Source organism: Ochlerotatus camptorhynchus, unplaced genomic scaffold (genome assembly GCF_037179485.1).
Source record: "Ochlerotatus camptorhynchus isolate MF236.1 unplaced genomic scaffold, CSIRO-AGI_Acam_v1.1 ptg000546l, whole genome shotgun sequence".
Lineage (NCBI taxonomy): Eukaryota > Metazoa > Arthropoda > Insecta > Diptera > Culicidae > Ochlerotatus > Ochlerotatus camptorhynchus.
The window spans coordinates 335,209-352,349 of record NW_027041029.1 but is presented as its reverse complement, the minus strand read 5'-3'; the positions used below and the strand labels follow the sequence as shown (position 1 = coordinate 352,349).

At 39.6% G+C, this 17,141-nt stretch overlaps 1 protein-coding gene across 6 annotated transcripts in view; it reads right to left on the bottom strand.

Moving 5' to 3' along the window:
• Nucleotides 1-17,141, bottom strand: part of LOC135713206 (homeotic protein female sterile-like) — a 67,680-nt gene that overhangs the window by 23,618 nt on the left and 26,921 nt on the right. For 4 of the 6 annotated variants that reach the window (XM_065236316.1, XM_065236317.1, XM_065236313.1 and 1 more), the window contains 6 exons: nt 13,528-14,577; nt 12,309-13,344; nt 12,062-12,232; nt 11,521-11,640; nt 7,955-8,083; nt 3,666-3,736 (listed from right to left, as the gene is read on the bottom strand). In XM_065236316.1, coding sequence (XP_065092388.1) covers nt 3,666-3,736; nt 7,955-8,083; nt 11,521-11,640; nt 12,062-12,232; nt 12,309-13,344; nt 13,528-14,577 — 2,577 coding nt within the window. The remainder of the gene's footprint in view (nt 1-3,665; nt 3,737-7,954; nt 8,084-11,520; nt 11,641-12,061; nt 12,233-12,308; nt 13,345-13,527; nt 14,578-17,141) is intronic. The other 2 variants (XM_065236314.1, XM_065236318.1) reach the window with 1 other exon arrangement.

Below are 17,141 nucleotides of genomic sequence, written 5' to 3'. Positions count from 1 at the left end.
ACGCGATCTGGAGTTTATGAAACTCATATATGTTTACTTTAAGGATATTAACCTTAGATTGTAAGTTTGATTAACCTTGTGTTTAGTTTGTATTTTGTACGTGTGGGTTTTTTTTTTTCAATGTTTGTTTTCAAGATGAATAGAAATAATTTCATGCTTTAGGATTAATTAAATAGTTGTATCGTAAACCACATTTCAAACCTCCTTCTTCCCTTTTCCCATCCAAAAAATTGTAAATCTCCACTAACCTCGAGACAACCGCGAGTACTCGGTCCAGTTCCTTTAACTTTAAATTTAAGACAGTAATAATGTATAACGCAAAGGATAACTCGGCTCTGTAAAGTTTATTCGATTGAGCCTGTACAAATAAAGTAATTATAAAAAAAAAAAAAAAAAAAAAAAGATGCGACGCGAACACTGGCGCGGTAACCATAGTACGGTGATAGAGGAAATGCTTCACCAAACCCGAGCGTCTGTTCACCATGGAGGTGCGGCTCAAAACGGTGTCTGTTCTCCATGTTAGGATTGGCTGATCACCGTCCTAGTGCCAGCGTGGGACTCTAAACAGAGCTGTGCACGATGGTCCCCCGGCGAGACAGGGGGTTACGGCAGGCCCAACAAGCCGCCCTGCAAAAACATAAAGTTGCAAATACTGAAGAAAGAAATACGGATCGGAACAATCGGCACAGACCTACGCGGCGAAATAAGGACTACAATTGGAAACTCGGAACATGGAACTGCAAACCGCTCGTCTTCCCGGGCTGCGATAGGTTAATCTATGACGAACTTCAACCACGCAACTTCGAAGTCGTAGCACTTCAGGAACTTTGCTGGACGGGACAAAAGGTATGGAAAAGCGGGCATCGAGCGGCTACTTTCTACCAGAGCTGTGGCACCACCAACGAGCTGGGAACCGGCTTTGTAGTGCTGGGTAAGATGCGCCAACGCGTGATTGGGAGGAGTGGATGGAAGGTGTCGTATGCCCAATCTACAGAAAGGGCGACAAGTTGGATTACTGCAACTATCGCACGATCACACTGCTGAGCGGCGCCTACAAGGTACTCTCCCAAATTCTATGCCGCCGCCTGTCACCATTTGCAAGAGAGTTCGTGGGGCAATACCAGGCGGGATTCATGGGTGCCCGCGCTACCACGGACCAAATTTTCGCGATTCGGCAGGTTCTGCAGAAATGCCGCGAATACAACGTGCCCACACATCATTTCCAGAACAACATGTGAAAAGGGCATACAAGCTTTTTGTAAACAAACCTTTGTAGGCCTTTTTCTCAGCAACCGAGGGTCGCCCACGCAAACCAGCAATATCATCGGGAAGGGGAAAGTGTCCCCTACCCGGTGATGTTAAAGGTTTGCGTTGGTGTCATATGGGTGGCGAGAAAAGGGCATAAGAAGGTTTGTTTACAAAAAGCTTGTATGCCCTTTTCACATGTTGTTCTGGATTTGTTCATCGATTTCAAATTCGCATACGACACAATCGATCGAGATCAGCTATGGCAGATTATGCACGAGTACGGATTTCCGGATAAACTGACGCGATTGGTCAAGGCGACGATGGATCGAGTGATGTGCGTTGTTCGAGTATCGGGGACACTCTCGAGTCCCTTTGAATCTCGAAGGGGGTTACGGCAAGGTGATGGACTTTCGTGTCTGCTATTCAACATCGCGTTAGAATGTATGATCAGAAGAGCTGGGATTGACATGAGTGGCACGATCTTCAGGAAGTCCATCCAGCTTCTGGGCTTCGCCGATGACATTGACATCATGGCACGGAACTTTGAGACGATGGCGGAAACGTACATCAGACTGAAGGCTGAAGCTAGGCGGATTGGACTAGCCATCAACGCATCAAAGACAAAATACATGAAAGGAAGAGGTTCTAGGTAATACAATGTTAGCCTCCCACCCCGAGTTCAGATTGACGGTGACGAAATCGAGGTGGTCGATGAGTTCGTGTATTTGGGCTCACTGGTGACCGCCGAAAATGATACCAGCAGAGAAATTCAAAGACGTATTATGGCAGGGAATCGTGCCTACTTTGGACTCCGGAGGACGCTCCGGCCGCCGCACGAAGTTGTATGTCTACAAGACGCTGATTAGACCGGTGGTCCTCTACGGCCACGAGACCTGGACTATGCTCGTGGAGGACTAACGCGCCCTTGGTGTTTTCGAACGGAAGGTGTTGCGTACCATCTACGGTGGAGTGCAGATGGATGACGGAACGTGGAGGAGGCGAATGAACCACGAATTGCACCAGCTGCTGGGAGAACCTGCCATCGTCCACATTGCAAAAATTGGGTGACTACGGTGGGCTGGGCACGTCGTAAGAATGCCGTACGACGACCCAGTAAAAATGGTTCTAGAAAGCGACCCAACAGGAACAAGAAGAAGAGGCGCGCAACGGGCAAGGTGGATCGACCAAGTAGAAGGTGACCTGCGGACCCTTCGCAGACTACGAGGCTGGCGAAGTGTGGCCATGGCTCGAGTAGAGTGGAGACGACTTCTTCGGACATCAGAGGACAATAAGGCCTTAGTCTGATTGGTAAGGTAAGTTGTTATGTATTGAATAATATTTTAAAATTCAATAGTTAGATTGAGCAAACAATAACAGCTGTGCTGGCATGGTTAACACACAAAAGCCTATGTTTAAATATAAGCATTAATTGATTTCAGTCAATTTAAAACGCATGGCCCTTTTTGCCCCATTGCATTTTCAAAATAAGATTTTAGAAGACATTTTGAAAACATCGCAAACAACTTTTGACGAAATTTAATTTGCATTACAGTGATGATTTATAAAGGCAATGTTATGAACTTGCAATACAAAGTGCAAACTCCTATAAATATCCACTATTTGGAACATATATTTAGAACTACAATTGTTAAGGTGGCACTCTTGCCCCACCATACCCTATTTCAACAAGAGGTACAATCAAAGTTTGCCAAGTGAAGAATTGTAAATCTAATATCCTTCAACTGGAATTCCACTAAATGAAACAAGTTTAAAATGTCACAAAAAACTTGCCATTGATGCACTTCAAATGAATTTAACAACTAGTTCTATATAAAAAAATGCATATAACTAAGCGGATGTCGTAGATTGTAATATTTTTCATTAACCGAACGAAACATGTTTATGAGAGGTTCATACATTTTCGGCCTTTTGTGTTTCGACCATCTGTTCCTATCCCAAATTTTCAACCTGGTGTTGGTATTTTGTGTTAATAAACTAAAATAATATAAATCTATAAAAATCAAAAAATGATTTGCGACGTATGAGATTTTTGCGCTAAAGGGTCTAACTCAAAAATACACCCAACGCCTTTTTTAATTTGATCCGGAGAAGCAGGATGGTCCAAACAATTGATTGGTATAATTAGTATATATTAGTAGAATTTTATTTGTATGTTCTAATGTACGCTAGAGAATTTCACTCGAACCGGACAGATGGTTCCGGAGATATAACCAAAAAGACAACTGAAATTTGTCTGCCTTCTATATACTAATTTTTACGAAAAGAGCACGTCAAAGGATTTAATTGTTTTCCTTCTTGTTTTTTTTTTTATTTTTAAAGCATACCTAATAGTTTGAGGAGGAGTTGACCAGTTGAAATCGTGAAGTCATAAAAAGGAGGAAGCTTATTTCACTTACCGGATTGGTTGCTGGTGCTTGCAGTGGTGAAGTTGAGTCCTTCTTCTTTTTCTTTGGTGGACGACCAGATTCTGGAAGAAAAATATCAACCGGGTAATTTTAAACTTTTTTTTTCCAACACTCATCAATCGCTTCTGATAAGAGATTTCACGGTATAAATACCTTAACCACTAGAATCCTTCAACTCGTTCAACAAATTTTCCCCATAGCGCATAACTTCAACCACCACTGTGTAGGACAAATTCATAACTAAAACCGTGTCGATGACAGCCAGCAAAACCGAGAAGAGTAAACCTGATAGCGTACGGTAACCAAGCCAATCAGTTCAGTAGAGATTTCTCTGGTCTTCCGCGGAATAAAGAACATGCAAATCGTTTAAGATTAAAACATATTATTCGTTTTTATTTGTTATATATTTTCTGTACCTTTGTTGCTGTAGTTGTTATAGTAGATTTTGTTTAATTTTGTAATAAACTTCAATAATGCTTACGATTACTTGCTGTTTCTTTTTTTTATGGGTATGTTAATAATTCTTCTTTTTGCGTCCGTAATCAAAGTCGTTTGTGTAAAATTGTATTCCACTAACTTGCAATTTATTTCTAACCATCATTTGCTTTCATCAAATGGTTCCTTCATTTGTAGTGTATCTGTATTTTTTTTTTGTTATCAACACATAGATTTTATGATGATTCTTATTTGATTAGCTGATGCTTGAAACGTGACTCTGCTTCCTGTGTTTTCACTATATTTCTTTTAAGTTTAATCATCTTCGTTTAAATAAGAGAACTTCTTAGCCACTAGTTGAAAAGAAAACAAACGGAAGAATACACTTACGTAAATTAATAGGGTTTTCGTTATCATTTATTGAATCAATTTGTATGTTTGTTTAAGTTTCCTTTTGTTGAACATTACACTTTTGTATTCACTCACGCATCTTACATCATGTTTCCGTTAATTTTCAGCTTAAATATTGGAAGGATCGTCTTTATTCCAAAATTGACGACCTTCATTTTTTTTATTTCCAGAGTTACGTACACTTGCTTTAGAGTGTGACTTACGCTGGAAAACAGCATTACGAGCAATGGATTGTGGTACTTAACTCCATCGATAGTAGCAATTGAAGCTGAATATAAGAATCCGCTTTTCGTTTGTGGAGATCCCTACTTCTATAGTTTCCAATCAATAAAAATCTTAACGAATATATTCACGATAAACTCTGCTATACTAGCGTAGAATATTAGTACCAGGAAGAAAATAATCGATAAATATACGCATTTAAATGGACTTTCTCTATCTACTGCTGTCGCCTAATATGAATAAAGCAAAATATATACTCGGGCGAAAAAAAACCAAATCTTGCACTAATGCGATTGTTGACTGTCTTATGCTTTGTTTTGCTACTCTTAATCCCTTCCCAGTAATTAATGAAAACAAACGGAAAGTAAATGAAAAATGTAAAGTTTTGTAAACGAAAACTATTGCTGTCAATCATTTCGTTTGGAATATTCCTTTTCAAGGAAGACGAAATCCTTTATTTACACTGTTTATCTGTTTAAAATAACAAAACAAGGAATAAAACTTTTTTCACGTGCAAACAATGTGTAAGGGGTTTGGCGCCGCCGACAGCCGAATAAATAAATCGAATTGCACTTTTCCATTACTGTCGCAATGTATCATCTACCAGTTTCGAAAATACTGACTTATGCAACCAGTTCTTACTGTGATATTCGTTAGTCGAATTCACTCTCTTACGCGCGTGAAAGAATCATCTTTTCATAACAAAGCTCGTATTACACCACAGTACAATCAAGTATACTAGGATTTACTGTTAAATTACCGTTTACATCCGTTACAATCGATACTGGCCCAGATAAGAACTGAACGCTAGTTTTGGTTACCAAACTTCAATAATTTCCTCCGATAATCATACTTTGATACAGTTAGAGATTGCTTTACACATTGTCTGCGGTTTTCTAGTTTAATACATAAACAGTATCACTTATGCTCCAGTCGTTCGATCGACCCAAAACTTAATAGAAGAATGAGAAGGAAAATCAACAAAATATAGGTCTCAATTGCATCTGCTACATGCGCTGGGGAGTAATTGGATTTCGATGATGTTGAAAGAAAGCTCAGTGTTTCAGTACATCTAACAAATGTTGTTCCCTTTCGTTTAATGGCTAAGAAGTATTTCTCGCAGATTACACTTTCGTTGTAATACGGACTCCATTATTGTTGAAAAGGATGACAATCCTATCTAAGAGATACATGATCGTGAACAAAGCAAAATGGATAATCAAAACATACCTCTTGTAATCGGTCGCTAGTATTTCGCTTGCTATTTATGTGTTTTTAGTTTGATATACGGATTGCTGTTATAGGCTGATAATTTGTTTGACATTTTTGTTTTTTTTTTTTTTTTGCTAGAAACGCGTGCATTTCGGTTTTGTTGGCTGTCCCCAGTTACACATTTGCTATACACGAGAAAATTTGCTGAAGGAGTGAGATTGAAACTCGTTTCATCAGAATCAACTAATGAGGAAACACAGAAATCAAAGAAAACACAACATATGATGATTGACATGAACGAAATGATCATAACTGCAACAACGGAAAAAAAAGTTGACGTCGTTTATGAAGAACGTCAAGTTACGTTTATGGAAAGGATAAAATAGATAGTTAAGTGCCAGAAAATTTGCTGATTCATTGTTTAGCAAATTGTACGTTTCACTTCGAAGATGAGGTTTGAAATTCTTACTACATTTCCGACACGATTATAACTATTTGTTTCACTTTCAATGAATGCAGGCCAATAGTGAATTTTTTGCCGTTTTCACTTTCTTCTGACTGTATATAACAATCAACATGGTTTTTAGTCTAGGTCTTCCTAATCCTATCGATTTTATCATTCACTACAAATATATAAATAGAAATTTACACTTACGCTGTACAATTTTATGGTTTGTAGTAGAAAAATAAAAAGAAAACACTTATAACGAACAAAAATTGAGAATGCGCTGCGCTGTAACCAGTAGCATTTGTCGCGCCGTATTTTGATCTTCTGTTGAATATTGTTACACATCAAAACTAGTTGACTAAACGAACTTTTTGTTTTTTGTTTTTTCAATCATGTTTGATGCTGACAAATCGATTGAGGAAAAGTTTTCGTTTTGATCAACGGATATTTGCACGACACCGAGTTGTGGCATTCAGGTAGTATAAACTCGTGTAGACCTTCACTGTAGGAAACTAAATTTAATCATATCGTTCGATCTATTTGACGTAAACTAATAATACAGTTAGTGGTGCGTGTTACTACATAATAAAACCTTCCTTTTTAGTAGTAGGTAGTAGTAGCAATTGTTGCTGATTGAACATAGTACGACATATAGAAATGCTTCTTTACTCTTTCATGACATTTCCCGGCTCGATTTGAGATTCGAATTGAAGCACAGTGAAATTGCCAAAACCGATGTTTTTTTTTCCATCACACCAACATCGTTTATAGCTTTAGTTCAAGCGGGCAAAGAAATCTTGGTAGCACAATTAAAAGATAAACTAAACTCATCTGAACAAAACTGCATTTAACTGCCTGCTTACTGCTGCAGAAGTCTTCCGATCTCATGACGAAAATATAGAAAGAATTTGAATGTACGCATAGAGAGAAAGTGAAAACAATTTTTCTTTTGCACTTTTCTGGCTGTATGGGGCTTACTTAATCCGGCAAATTCTATTTATTTGTATCTTGCATTTCACTACTGTGTGTTAATTATTGATTATCAAAGATTGATCATCATATTCAAGGACTATCGCTCATCATATCTATGTGTTTTAAAACCTAGCTTGCACCAGTTCCCTAGATGCTGAGTTTTTCTTTCGAGCAACTACAAAAAAATCATTGTACTGAAGCAGAAGCGTGAAATTACGTTCCTGTTCAGTTGATGGCAAATACAAAGAAAGTGATGAAAAATATACACATCAATGAAGCAGAGCAAATTGGGCGGTTTGTTTGTTTTCTATTTACATCTATCAATAGAAATTCGTCCCATCTGCCAACGTATTTTTTCATGATTGAAAACATATCAATAAGTGCTGGTTGAAATGAAAGCTAGAAACCAAAGCTCTAGAATCTCTGGTATTCTCTGTCAGTTGCAGCTCCTGCTGACGGTTCATTTTCAGTGCTAATAATTCGTTCTTACTCATGGCCCACACCATCTATTTGTCCCTCAATATAACATTACACTAAAACGCAGTTTGCTTCAACTAATACAAAACAATTGTATCCTAACCTGCTTCACTGTCGCTGGAATCACTCGAACTGGAATCGCTGGAACTGGACGATGACGAGTCGCTAGAACTACTGCTCGATGAAATGTTTCCACCTGAAGGTGCTACGTCCTGCTTCGCTGCCTCATCAGCTGTAACGAGAAAGTAAACAATACATTAGGCTCACGAACGACAACCTTTGGAGCCAACTAGAACCGGTGATCGAAAAAAGAGGGAAATTCTCATTCGGGAATACTACCGACAATACCCGAACTTCTACTCTGCCGTCGAGAACTTACCGGAATATTATAGCCCACAATGTACCACATACCAGAAAATAATTAACAGAAATGCATAATTTTGCTTATTTAAAAAAAAAAACGGGTTGAAAACGGTGCAATTCTTGAAAATTTTAATAACCAACCCCTGAACCGTATGTTCAAAAACCCTGCACATAACTGCAAATCATTCTTATATATAAAAAAAAACCCGAAATTGAAACGGCGTTCAAAGATTTGACAAGTTTCCACGTTTGTTTACACATTTTTCGGAGCCAAATGTATCATGCACATCAGTTCTTATGAGAATTCAAAAATAAGATCAATGGGAATCATAATGAGTACACAGGGCCCCATTGGCCCCACCCCGAGTTATTCCGGTACTCCCGGGCTCCCTAGTCGCCGGAGGACCATCAAGGGCGATGATCAGCCGCCCCTAACATGGGGGGGGGGGAATAGACTGGCATCGATCGTCCACCGACGAGATAACCATTAGCCGTGATGCGAAGTTCATCGAGATGGAAGAAATTATGGACAACCACTTCAACGATCCGCAATCATCTGAAATTGTAGAGTACGAGTCTGAAGTCACCTCGTTCAATTCACACCCCAAAAAAAGATTTTCTTGATTCCGAAGACGCCAATGAAACCCTGTTTAAGGAGGAGCTTGTGGGTTCAGATTATAGTATGTACAATACCTCAAACGAAGAAGAAACCGACGATAACGAATCAGCCACACCAATTCAATGATCATCCCGTAGCACAAAGGCTGTCTCACCCCAACGCTTCCGAAAAACAACTGAGATGATGAGCCAAAGACGTACAACGAAGCCATGAAGGGTCCCGAATCCAAACTGTGGAAGGCAGCTATGGATGACGAGAATAAATGTCGTACATCACGACATCGGTAATGGCACAAGACTTCACTCGAATAGACTATGATGGAATGTTTGCGCCCATGGTACATCCAGTAAAGTTTCGAGTATTGGTAACAATTGCCAGCCAGCGCAGGATTCTGGACCGCCTGCCGGAACGGCGAATTGGAGGAGTTAATTTTCATGCAGCAACCGCCTGTGTATGAAGTTTGGCATTAGAAGGTCGATCTAATCTTGAAGGAGATATTTTTCTATGAGTCTGAATGTAATTTTATAAGGAACTCTCAGAATCACAAAAAAAAACTTTGGGACCATCCCTTCTTCTTCCTCTAATTGTTAAATCACGTTTAATATTAAACCATATCATATGCACCTGATGGAAGTTGATCGAAAATAAATAAATAAAAGGAAGATCCTGGAGCGGTGTTTGTCGGGAGCTGTGTTAGCTCATCGGCAACGAAAAACCCAAGGTGATCGCGATGGTGTGAATCTAGCAGGCCAACGTCCGGCGGCTTATAGTGATACTGAGAAATGCCGGAGTGTTGCATTCGATGCATATCTTTCCGACGGCTGGCAAGGGGTAGCGGTTTTCCTTAGTCAGGTCAAAGAGACTTTTTTGAATATCAACCGCATTCGGGTGAGATAATTCCTTTTTATTTATTTAGTTCGTAATATTATGATTCATATTAATTTCATCAATACAGTAATAAGAAAATAAATTGAGGAACTCGGTTAGCTTAGCAGCTGCCGCTTTTGCTTACTGAGCATAAGATCGTGTGTTTACTCTCAAGTTCCTCCAAGTTCCAGTTTTTGGTCGTATCGCCAGCTTGAGACGAATCCTGACCTAATACCCTACCCAATTATTCAACTCCATAGTACGTATGAGGGTGTCGCTAAGTCGGTGGCCTTCCGTTGAGTAAGTACTACATCAACATTTCCTACCCTATCCCTAGTTACGGTAAAAATGGATTGATTATTCCTGAAAGCAGTTTGACTGAGAATTTCAAAAGAGACGTGAGTGTCACTAGTATCCAATCTACGAAGTATACCGCAAGAACATTAACGCTATTTGTAGATCATTACGCCCCATAGGGGTCCTCTAAAATATGGTAGCGTTGTCCACCAATCTGAAAATTGTATTTTAAAACGTTTAACTCAACTAATTTCGCACTTTTAATCGTCAGGTCATAAACGAAAAGGATCATATTGAAGTATAGAAGCCTAAAATTTTTGAATTGTGTTGCATTACCCAACCTCCCCAACGATAAACATGAACATGGTGAAGAAAAATTATTCTTCCCTTTTTTCTTAGTGAACAGTTTGTATTCGTATTTCAGGGGAAACAAAGGGCAGAAGGGCGATGGCCCTCAAAACGCAAGTAATGACTTTGATCGTCAATTAATTACACCATCTGATAGAGCGGGCCTCCCTTAGCTCAGTCGGTAAAGGCACAGCTACAAAGCAAGACAATCATGCTGGAGGTGTGGGTTTGATTCCCGGTCCGGTCTAGGGAAACTTTCTCGACTCCCTGGGCATATTAGAGTATTATTGTACTTGTCACACAATTATACTAATGCAAAAATGGTACAGGCATCGAAAGCTCTCAATTAATAACTGTGGAAGTGCATCTAGAACACTAAGTTGAGAGAGCACGGGCAATAAGCTAATAATGCGATACGCCATAAACTTGAAAGGCGAGGAATAATAATATAGAGAAAAGAGTTGGTTGGAAATGCTAACATGAAGCTTTAGTGTGATAATTTATTAGCTAGAGAATGATCTTTAGAAGAGAGTAGGTGGATAGTTCCGTTAGAGTACGGCAGTATGAAAATTGATTGGAAGTTGAAAATAAGCGAAGGGCCATTAATGCGACAGTTTTTAAAGTTAGACGCACATCTTTTGCCTAACCCGTACGATGTACGCATATACGACATACTTCAAGTCTCCGCGTATATCGTACGGGTTAGGCAAAAGATGTGCGTCTAACTTTAAAAACTGTCGCATTAATGGCCCTTCTCTCATTTTCAACTTCTATTCAATTTTCATACTGCCGTACTCTAACGGAACTATCCACCTACTCTCTTCTAAAGATCATTCTCTAGCTAATAAATTATCACACTAAAGCTTCATGTTAGCATTTCCAACCAACTCTGAAAATCGCTAACTTCGCGTATGAAGTAACATAAAAAACTTTGAATATAGAGCAAAGTTTGGTAGACTTCGAGTATATAATATTCTAACGACTTGGATTTTTTTTTCTTCAAAATTATGATTTCTTCCCTTAAAGTTACATCATTTTGGCATCATTTTCCCTCAGATGATCCATTGATAACGAAATTTTTCCTCAATTTTGTGGGTTATCTCCTCGTTTGAGTTGATAAACGTCAAAAGGCGATAGATTCGTACCTATGGGTCTAATAACAGAGCAATACTTACCCTTTTTCGCATTTTTCTTGGCCGTTCCCAGCTGACCGGTAACGTCCTGCAACCGTTTCTCAAGCTCCTGCTTCTTTTCAGCCATTTGTTCATCTTTCGATTTTCCGGATACTTTTTTATCTGTGAAATGTACGAACAAATCGAGCGGGAAATGTTAGTTTCGTTACACATTATATCGGTTCTGCGATAAATGAGAAATGATGTGTAACAAACGACTAGGTAGTATGCCAATTTTGACAATTTATACTAAAATATGCAGAGAAGGGTTAGAAACGAATTGAATCGGTTTAATGCAGTACAATTTCTTCCAATTAACAGACACTACTGAAGTTGTACGTAAACGGGATCAAGTAGCAAATTGATAAGAGGACTTCGTAACTGAAATCCCCGCAGCAATAGTAGTGCCAAAAAATTAATGTGTGGCACATTCGGTACGATTAGAAGGACCATTAGGAAGGTGAAAAGTGTAGATGGATACAGTTCAATGGTAGTGAATGAGAATGTTATCTCGGCAGCAGTGTTTGTTAAATTGGAAACTTACAGTAAGGCTTACGGGTTTTCTTGCGTAAACAGGAGGCAACGTAGTTTTCTAATTCTCGCAACGTTGATGGCTTGAGAGTTTCGAAGTCGATCTCGATTTCGTCCGGATTAGAGTCACGCAGCGATGGTTCTCGGCTTTGAATAATATGTACAACGCGACCGAGCTTATCACCTAAGGACGGAAACATACGTTAACATTTGCATTTGCTGTGTATCTTTCAGAACGGCTGGGGAACTTGTTAACTTACCTGGTAATTTATTTATATCGAGCGATAATTGTCTTTTCTCGTCGTATGACATTGGCTTAGCAGTGTCTTCCTCTTCTGAGTCAAAGTGTGCAACATTTTGAGAACCTTTCTTTTTGTTAGGACCTCGTGTTGCACCGGTTCCAGCAGCACCAGCTCCTTTAGCGCGCTTAGCAGGTGCGTTCGGAGTGGCACCCGCTTTCGGTGCTCGCTGGCTTTTCGTTTTTGTTTTGGTAGTTACTGCCGGAGGGATCGCGGGAGCGGCAACGGCACTAGTAATCTGTGGTTGTGGAATACTAGTCACTTGGTGCACTGCTTTAGCAGCAACATGTGGCGGATTTGCGTGCACCTCCATACCCTGTTTCACCTCACTAGAACCCCCAGATGTCAGCTGCTTCTTCTTATCTTTCATCTTCTTCTTGGCTTTCTTTTTCATCGATGCTTCCTCGGCGAGCTTTCGCATACGTTCCTGCATTTCGAAAAGCTGTTTCTCCAGCATTTTTAATTTCTGATTGCACTCCTCGTCCGATTCAGATTCTTCCTCACTAGCTTGCGATTCACTAGAAGACGAGGAGTCGGTCTCCTTACTCTGGTTAGGCGTAACATTATTTACCGGTTCATCCGGTATATTTGCCAGACGCATCTCAAACACATCTTGTAGTTTGCGACCCATAGCAACGACGTCATGATCTGGAGGGTTATATTTGTAGCAATTTGTAAATATAAGCCTAACATCAGCAGCAAATTCGTTTGCTGACTTGTATTCCCTATTATCCATTTTTCGTTTCACGGTGCCCAGATCCATTGGCTTCTTGATAATATCATGATAGTCGTGTAGACCAAGCAGTTCTGCGTCCACCGGTTTGTAGAACGGCCACGCGTATCCGGAGTGCTTCTTAGAAAACAGCTCTTTCAGGATTTCATTGCACGATTTGAGCGCATCCGAAAGTTTCTCCTTGTTCTTCGGTGGATTCTGAGCTGCGCCCGAGCCCTGATATGGCGAAATAGGATACGTCGATGTCTGGAATGGTGCAATTTCCTGTGTGGGATAATGAAAAATAAAAGAATGATTACTTTCTGTTCTATCTCCCATGCAAATGAACTATTCCGACAAATAGTAAGTGGTTGGAAGTACATATTATTGTAACTATTATAAACTAAAACAGTAAAGCGGAAGCATCTCTGAAGCGACGAGCCACTGTCCGCCTACCTTGTTAATTACCTGTCGTCCAGACTCCCGTCGGGTGGCGATTTTAGGATTGCTCGGGTCCAGGTTGGGGCCATAGTGTGGATCGTAGGCAGTTGCAGTGGGTGTGGTGGTATCGGCCTTTCTTTTAACACCTTTCTTGACTTTAGCAGGTTGCTGGGGAGGTAAGACCGTTTCAATTCCAGACTGTGAACTATTCACAATGTAGGGCGAAGTGGTCGGAGGAACCGGCTTCGTTGCCACGGGCGTTACCGGTGTTGCAAGAACATTGTGCGCTGCACTGACTACGGTCGGCGTTGCTGTTGTAGTTGTATTTGTGCTACCGGGCACGGTTTGGGGAGGTAGGGTACCAATAGGTGGCACACTTGGCACCACAGTCGGTGCCGTTGGAGCTGCATTAGTTGGCGGAACGCTTGAAGTAACTGCACTGCCAAGGGCAGAGCTAGGCCGTGCACGCGCCGCGACCGTCGCAACAGCTGTGGCGGGGACTGGTGGTGGTACTCCAACTGCAGCTACCGGCGCACTTCCGACTAGTGTTCCCGGAGGAGCAAGCTGACGGGCAGCTGGTTTTTTCTTCGTTCCCTTCGTTGCCGGGACATCCATTTCCACTTCATCCTTCGGCATTAGCGACACTTTGGTGAGAAACAGTTTCTCAAGGGTCTGAGCCATAACGACAACATCTTCGCCCGGTTTATTATACACGTAACAATTCGAGAACATAATATTGTAGTCTTGTATAGTCTCTTTACTAGTCCAGTAATAGTTGTTCTCTAACCGTTTCTTGATGGTGCCCAAATCCATCGGTTGTTTGATAATTTTGTGGTAGTCGGGAAGGTTCAGTTTTTTTGCATCCACTGGCTGTTGGAATGGCCATGAAAATTGATGCTTCCAGACGGCCTTCATTACCGTTTTCAGTAGGAAATGCAGTTGGTTGGTGAGTCGACCAGGCCGCTCCGGCGGTGGTACTACGGGAGGCTGAACGATGCCATTCACCGGTTCAACAACCGGTTCGTTACGTGGCGGCGGTTCATCCATCTTTTCCGACGATACTGGTGGTACAGGTGCCTACGATTTAGAGGAGCAGAAAAAAAAAACATGTCAACCTCGCATACATCATCAGTGATCAGAATTCGCAACAGTTAGTAAGTGACGCTCCGAAGTTAATAAAGGTAGATTATTTAGAACAAAATCAATTGGTACTTTTAAAAAAGCTCTATTAAGCAAAACATGAATTCTTTGAGCTTTTCAATCTTTTTTCAAAATTATGATTTGTTGTGCAAATTTACGAATCTATCTTTCCGAATAGTTCTTCGATTGTTTTTCCATGGATTTGCCGGATTAAATCCCGATATTGTAATGTTGTTCCTCGATTTCATTTCAATGTTTTAACGGATCTCCTATCCATTGTTGCATTCGATAATAACTTTTATAAGTGGTATCACATTTCTTGGAATGCCATTTTACGGAACGGTCCGCAAAATGCCCATTTTTAAGGAGATTTTTTGGGGCGTTATTTTTCACATAAAACTTTGCAATATTAAAAGCCAAAATATCAATGTTTTTGTGAATGCACGTAGCTGAAACCAATAGTACCAAAAGGACCCTACAAGGAAACACCTTAATGCTTCTATACATTTATTTGTAAATTCATTTAAATTTCACGCATTTTTTTTTAATAATCAAAAATTAATCCGATTTAGCCTTTTAACAAACAAAAGGATTTTATTTAATTGAAATAAACAAGCCTACGGCTAAAAATCTCATTAATAAAGATTTTAAAAAAAAAGCTCTTATTTAAGCAGATTTTTTTTTATCAAAACCTGATTTTAAAATCAGATAAATGTAACCCTTATAAAATTTGCATGATTTTTTTTTTTTTTTATTATGATACGGAGCAAGATTTTTTTAAAAGTAGTGTGATCTGTACTAATATAAATCTTAAAAACAAATTAAATCTTAAAAACAATTTTAATTTTTATGATTCTGAGGCTTTGACATATATGTAGAGTCTTGGCATATGTAATTTGTTAGAGATTTGTGACTTATGAAAATCTATCCTACCTTTAGAAGAAAACAACAGGATTTGATTTTTTTCCAACAATATGAACCTGAGAAAAATAGTCAAAATGCGGGATTTTCAATTTTTTTCTAGAACCCTGATTTAGAAAAAAAATCAAGATTTCAGATTTGTAAAAAATACAGTTGCTGGAAAATTGTGTGAAAATTCAAAAGTCTGAGAAGAATTCGAAGAATTCAACGGAGCTCTGACAAGAATACTAAATTAATTCTAGGATTGAGTCCTGACGAACTCTTAGAAGAATTACAAGGGAGTTGTGGGGATAACTTCAAGGAGAATTGTATGTGGAGTCAGGGGAGAATTTTAAGGAGAATTTAAGAAGAAACATAAACAGAATTTAAATGATTTTCGGATAATAATTTAAAAGGAATACTGAGCAAGATTCGCAAGACAACTTTAAGCAAGATCCGAGAAAAATGCCGAAGAAATCGTGTTCTGAGCTAAATAAAGAAAATGCTGAACAATATAAATTAATTTCTAAAGAAAGTTTAACGAAAATTCAGCACATCATTCCAAGCTATTCTGAGGGGAATTAAAAGGATTTCTGAGGAGAGTTCAAATAATTTCAAAGGTTCAAGATAATTAAGAGCTGAATAAATCATTTTTGAGCTGAAGAAACATATGTCAAGAGTCACATGTGAAAAGGGCATACAAGCTTTTTGTAAACAAACCTTTGTAGGCCCTCTTCTCGCCAACCGAGGATCGCTCACGCAAACTAACAACATCATCGGGAAGAGGAAACCTTCCCCTACCCAGAGATGTTGATGGTTTGCGTTGGTGTTATATGGGTGGCGAGAAAAGGGCATAATAATGTTTGTTTACAAAAAGCTTGTATGCCCTTTTCACATGTTGTTCTTGATGTTTGGTTGATTAAGCTCAAGCCGTTATTCAACTTTTAATTTGTGTTGGAATATGTTAGGGTTTATTGATTTTTCTCGATTCTCCCGTAAAATTCCCGGTTCGCTGGGCACCTTGGCCCATATTGTACGATATTTAAAAAAATCCCTTGAACCTAACAGAAGTGCGTCTCAAAGTCTTAAGACTTGTTCCCAAAATTCTTTAAGGCCACCTCAAAGGTGTCGTGTAAATCATTCAAGGAAATCCACCGGATCCATCCTGACTTCTCTTTGAACCTATAGGTGCCAAGCACGAAGCACTAAACGATTTTTCTTTTATCATTTCTCGATTACTTTTTCAAAGAGACGTATCTGCTTTTGTAAACAAAGACTCAAACGAATTTGTCGAAACTCTTAGCACTCCCACGCAAACTAACAACACCATCTTTTTAGGGCAATATTACCCTTTCTGATGATGGTGTTAGTTTGCGTAGGATTGACGTTTGAATATTTGTTTACAAAAGCAGATACCTCCCCTTGAAAAAGTAATAGAGATTAATAATGATCTACACACTTTTTTTCGCCGATACTTTAGGTCCAGGAAAATCGAGAAAATTTCCAACCTGATAGATATTCCAGAATGGACCGGGGCACTAACCCGGCGCCTCCGGCTTGGCAATACCGTACCTTTACTGATTAGGCTACCTGAGACACCA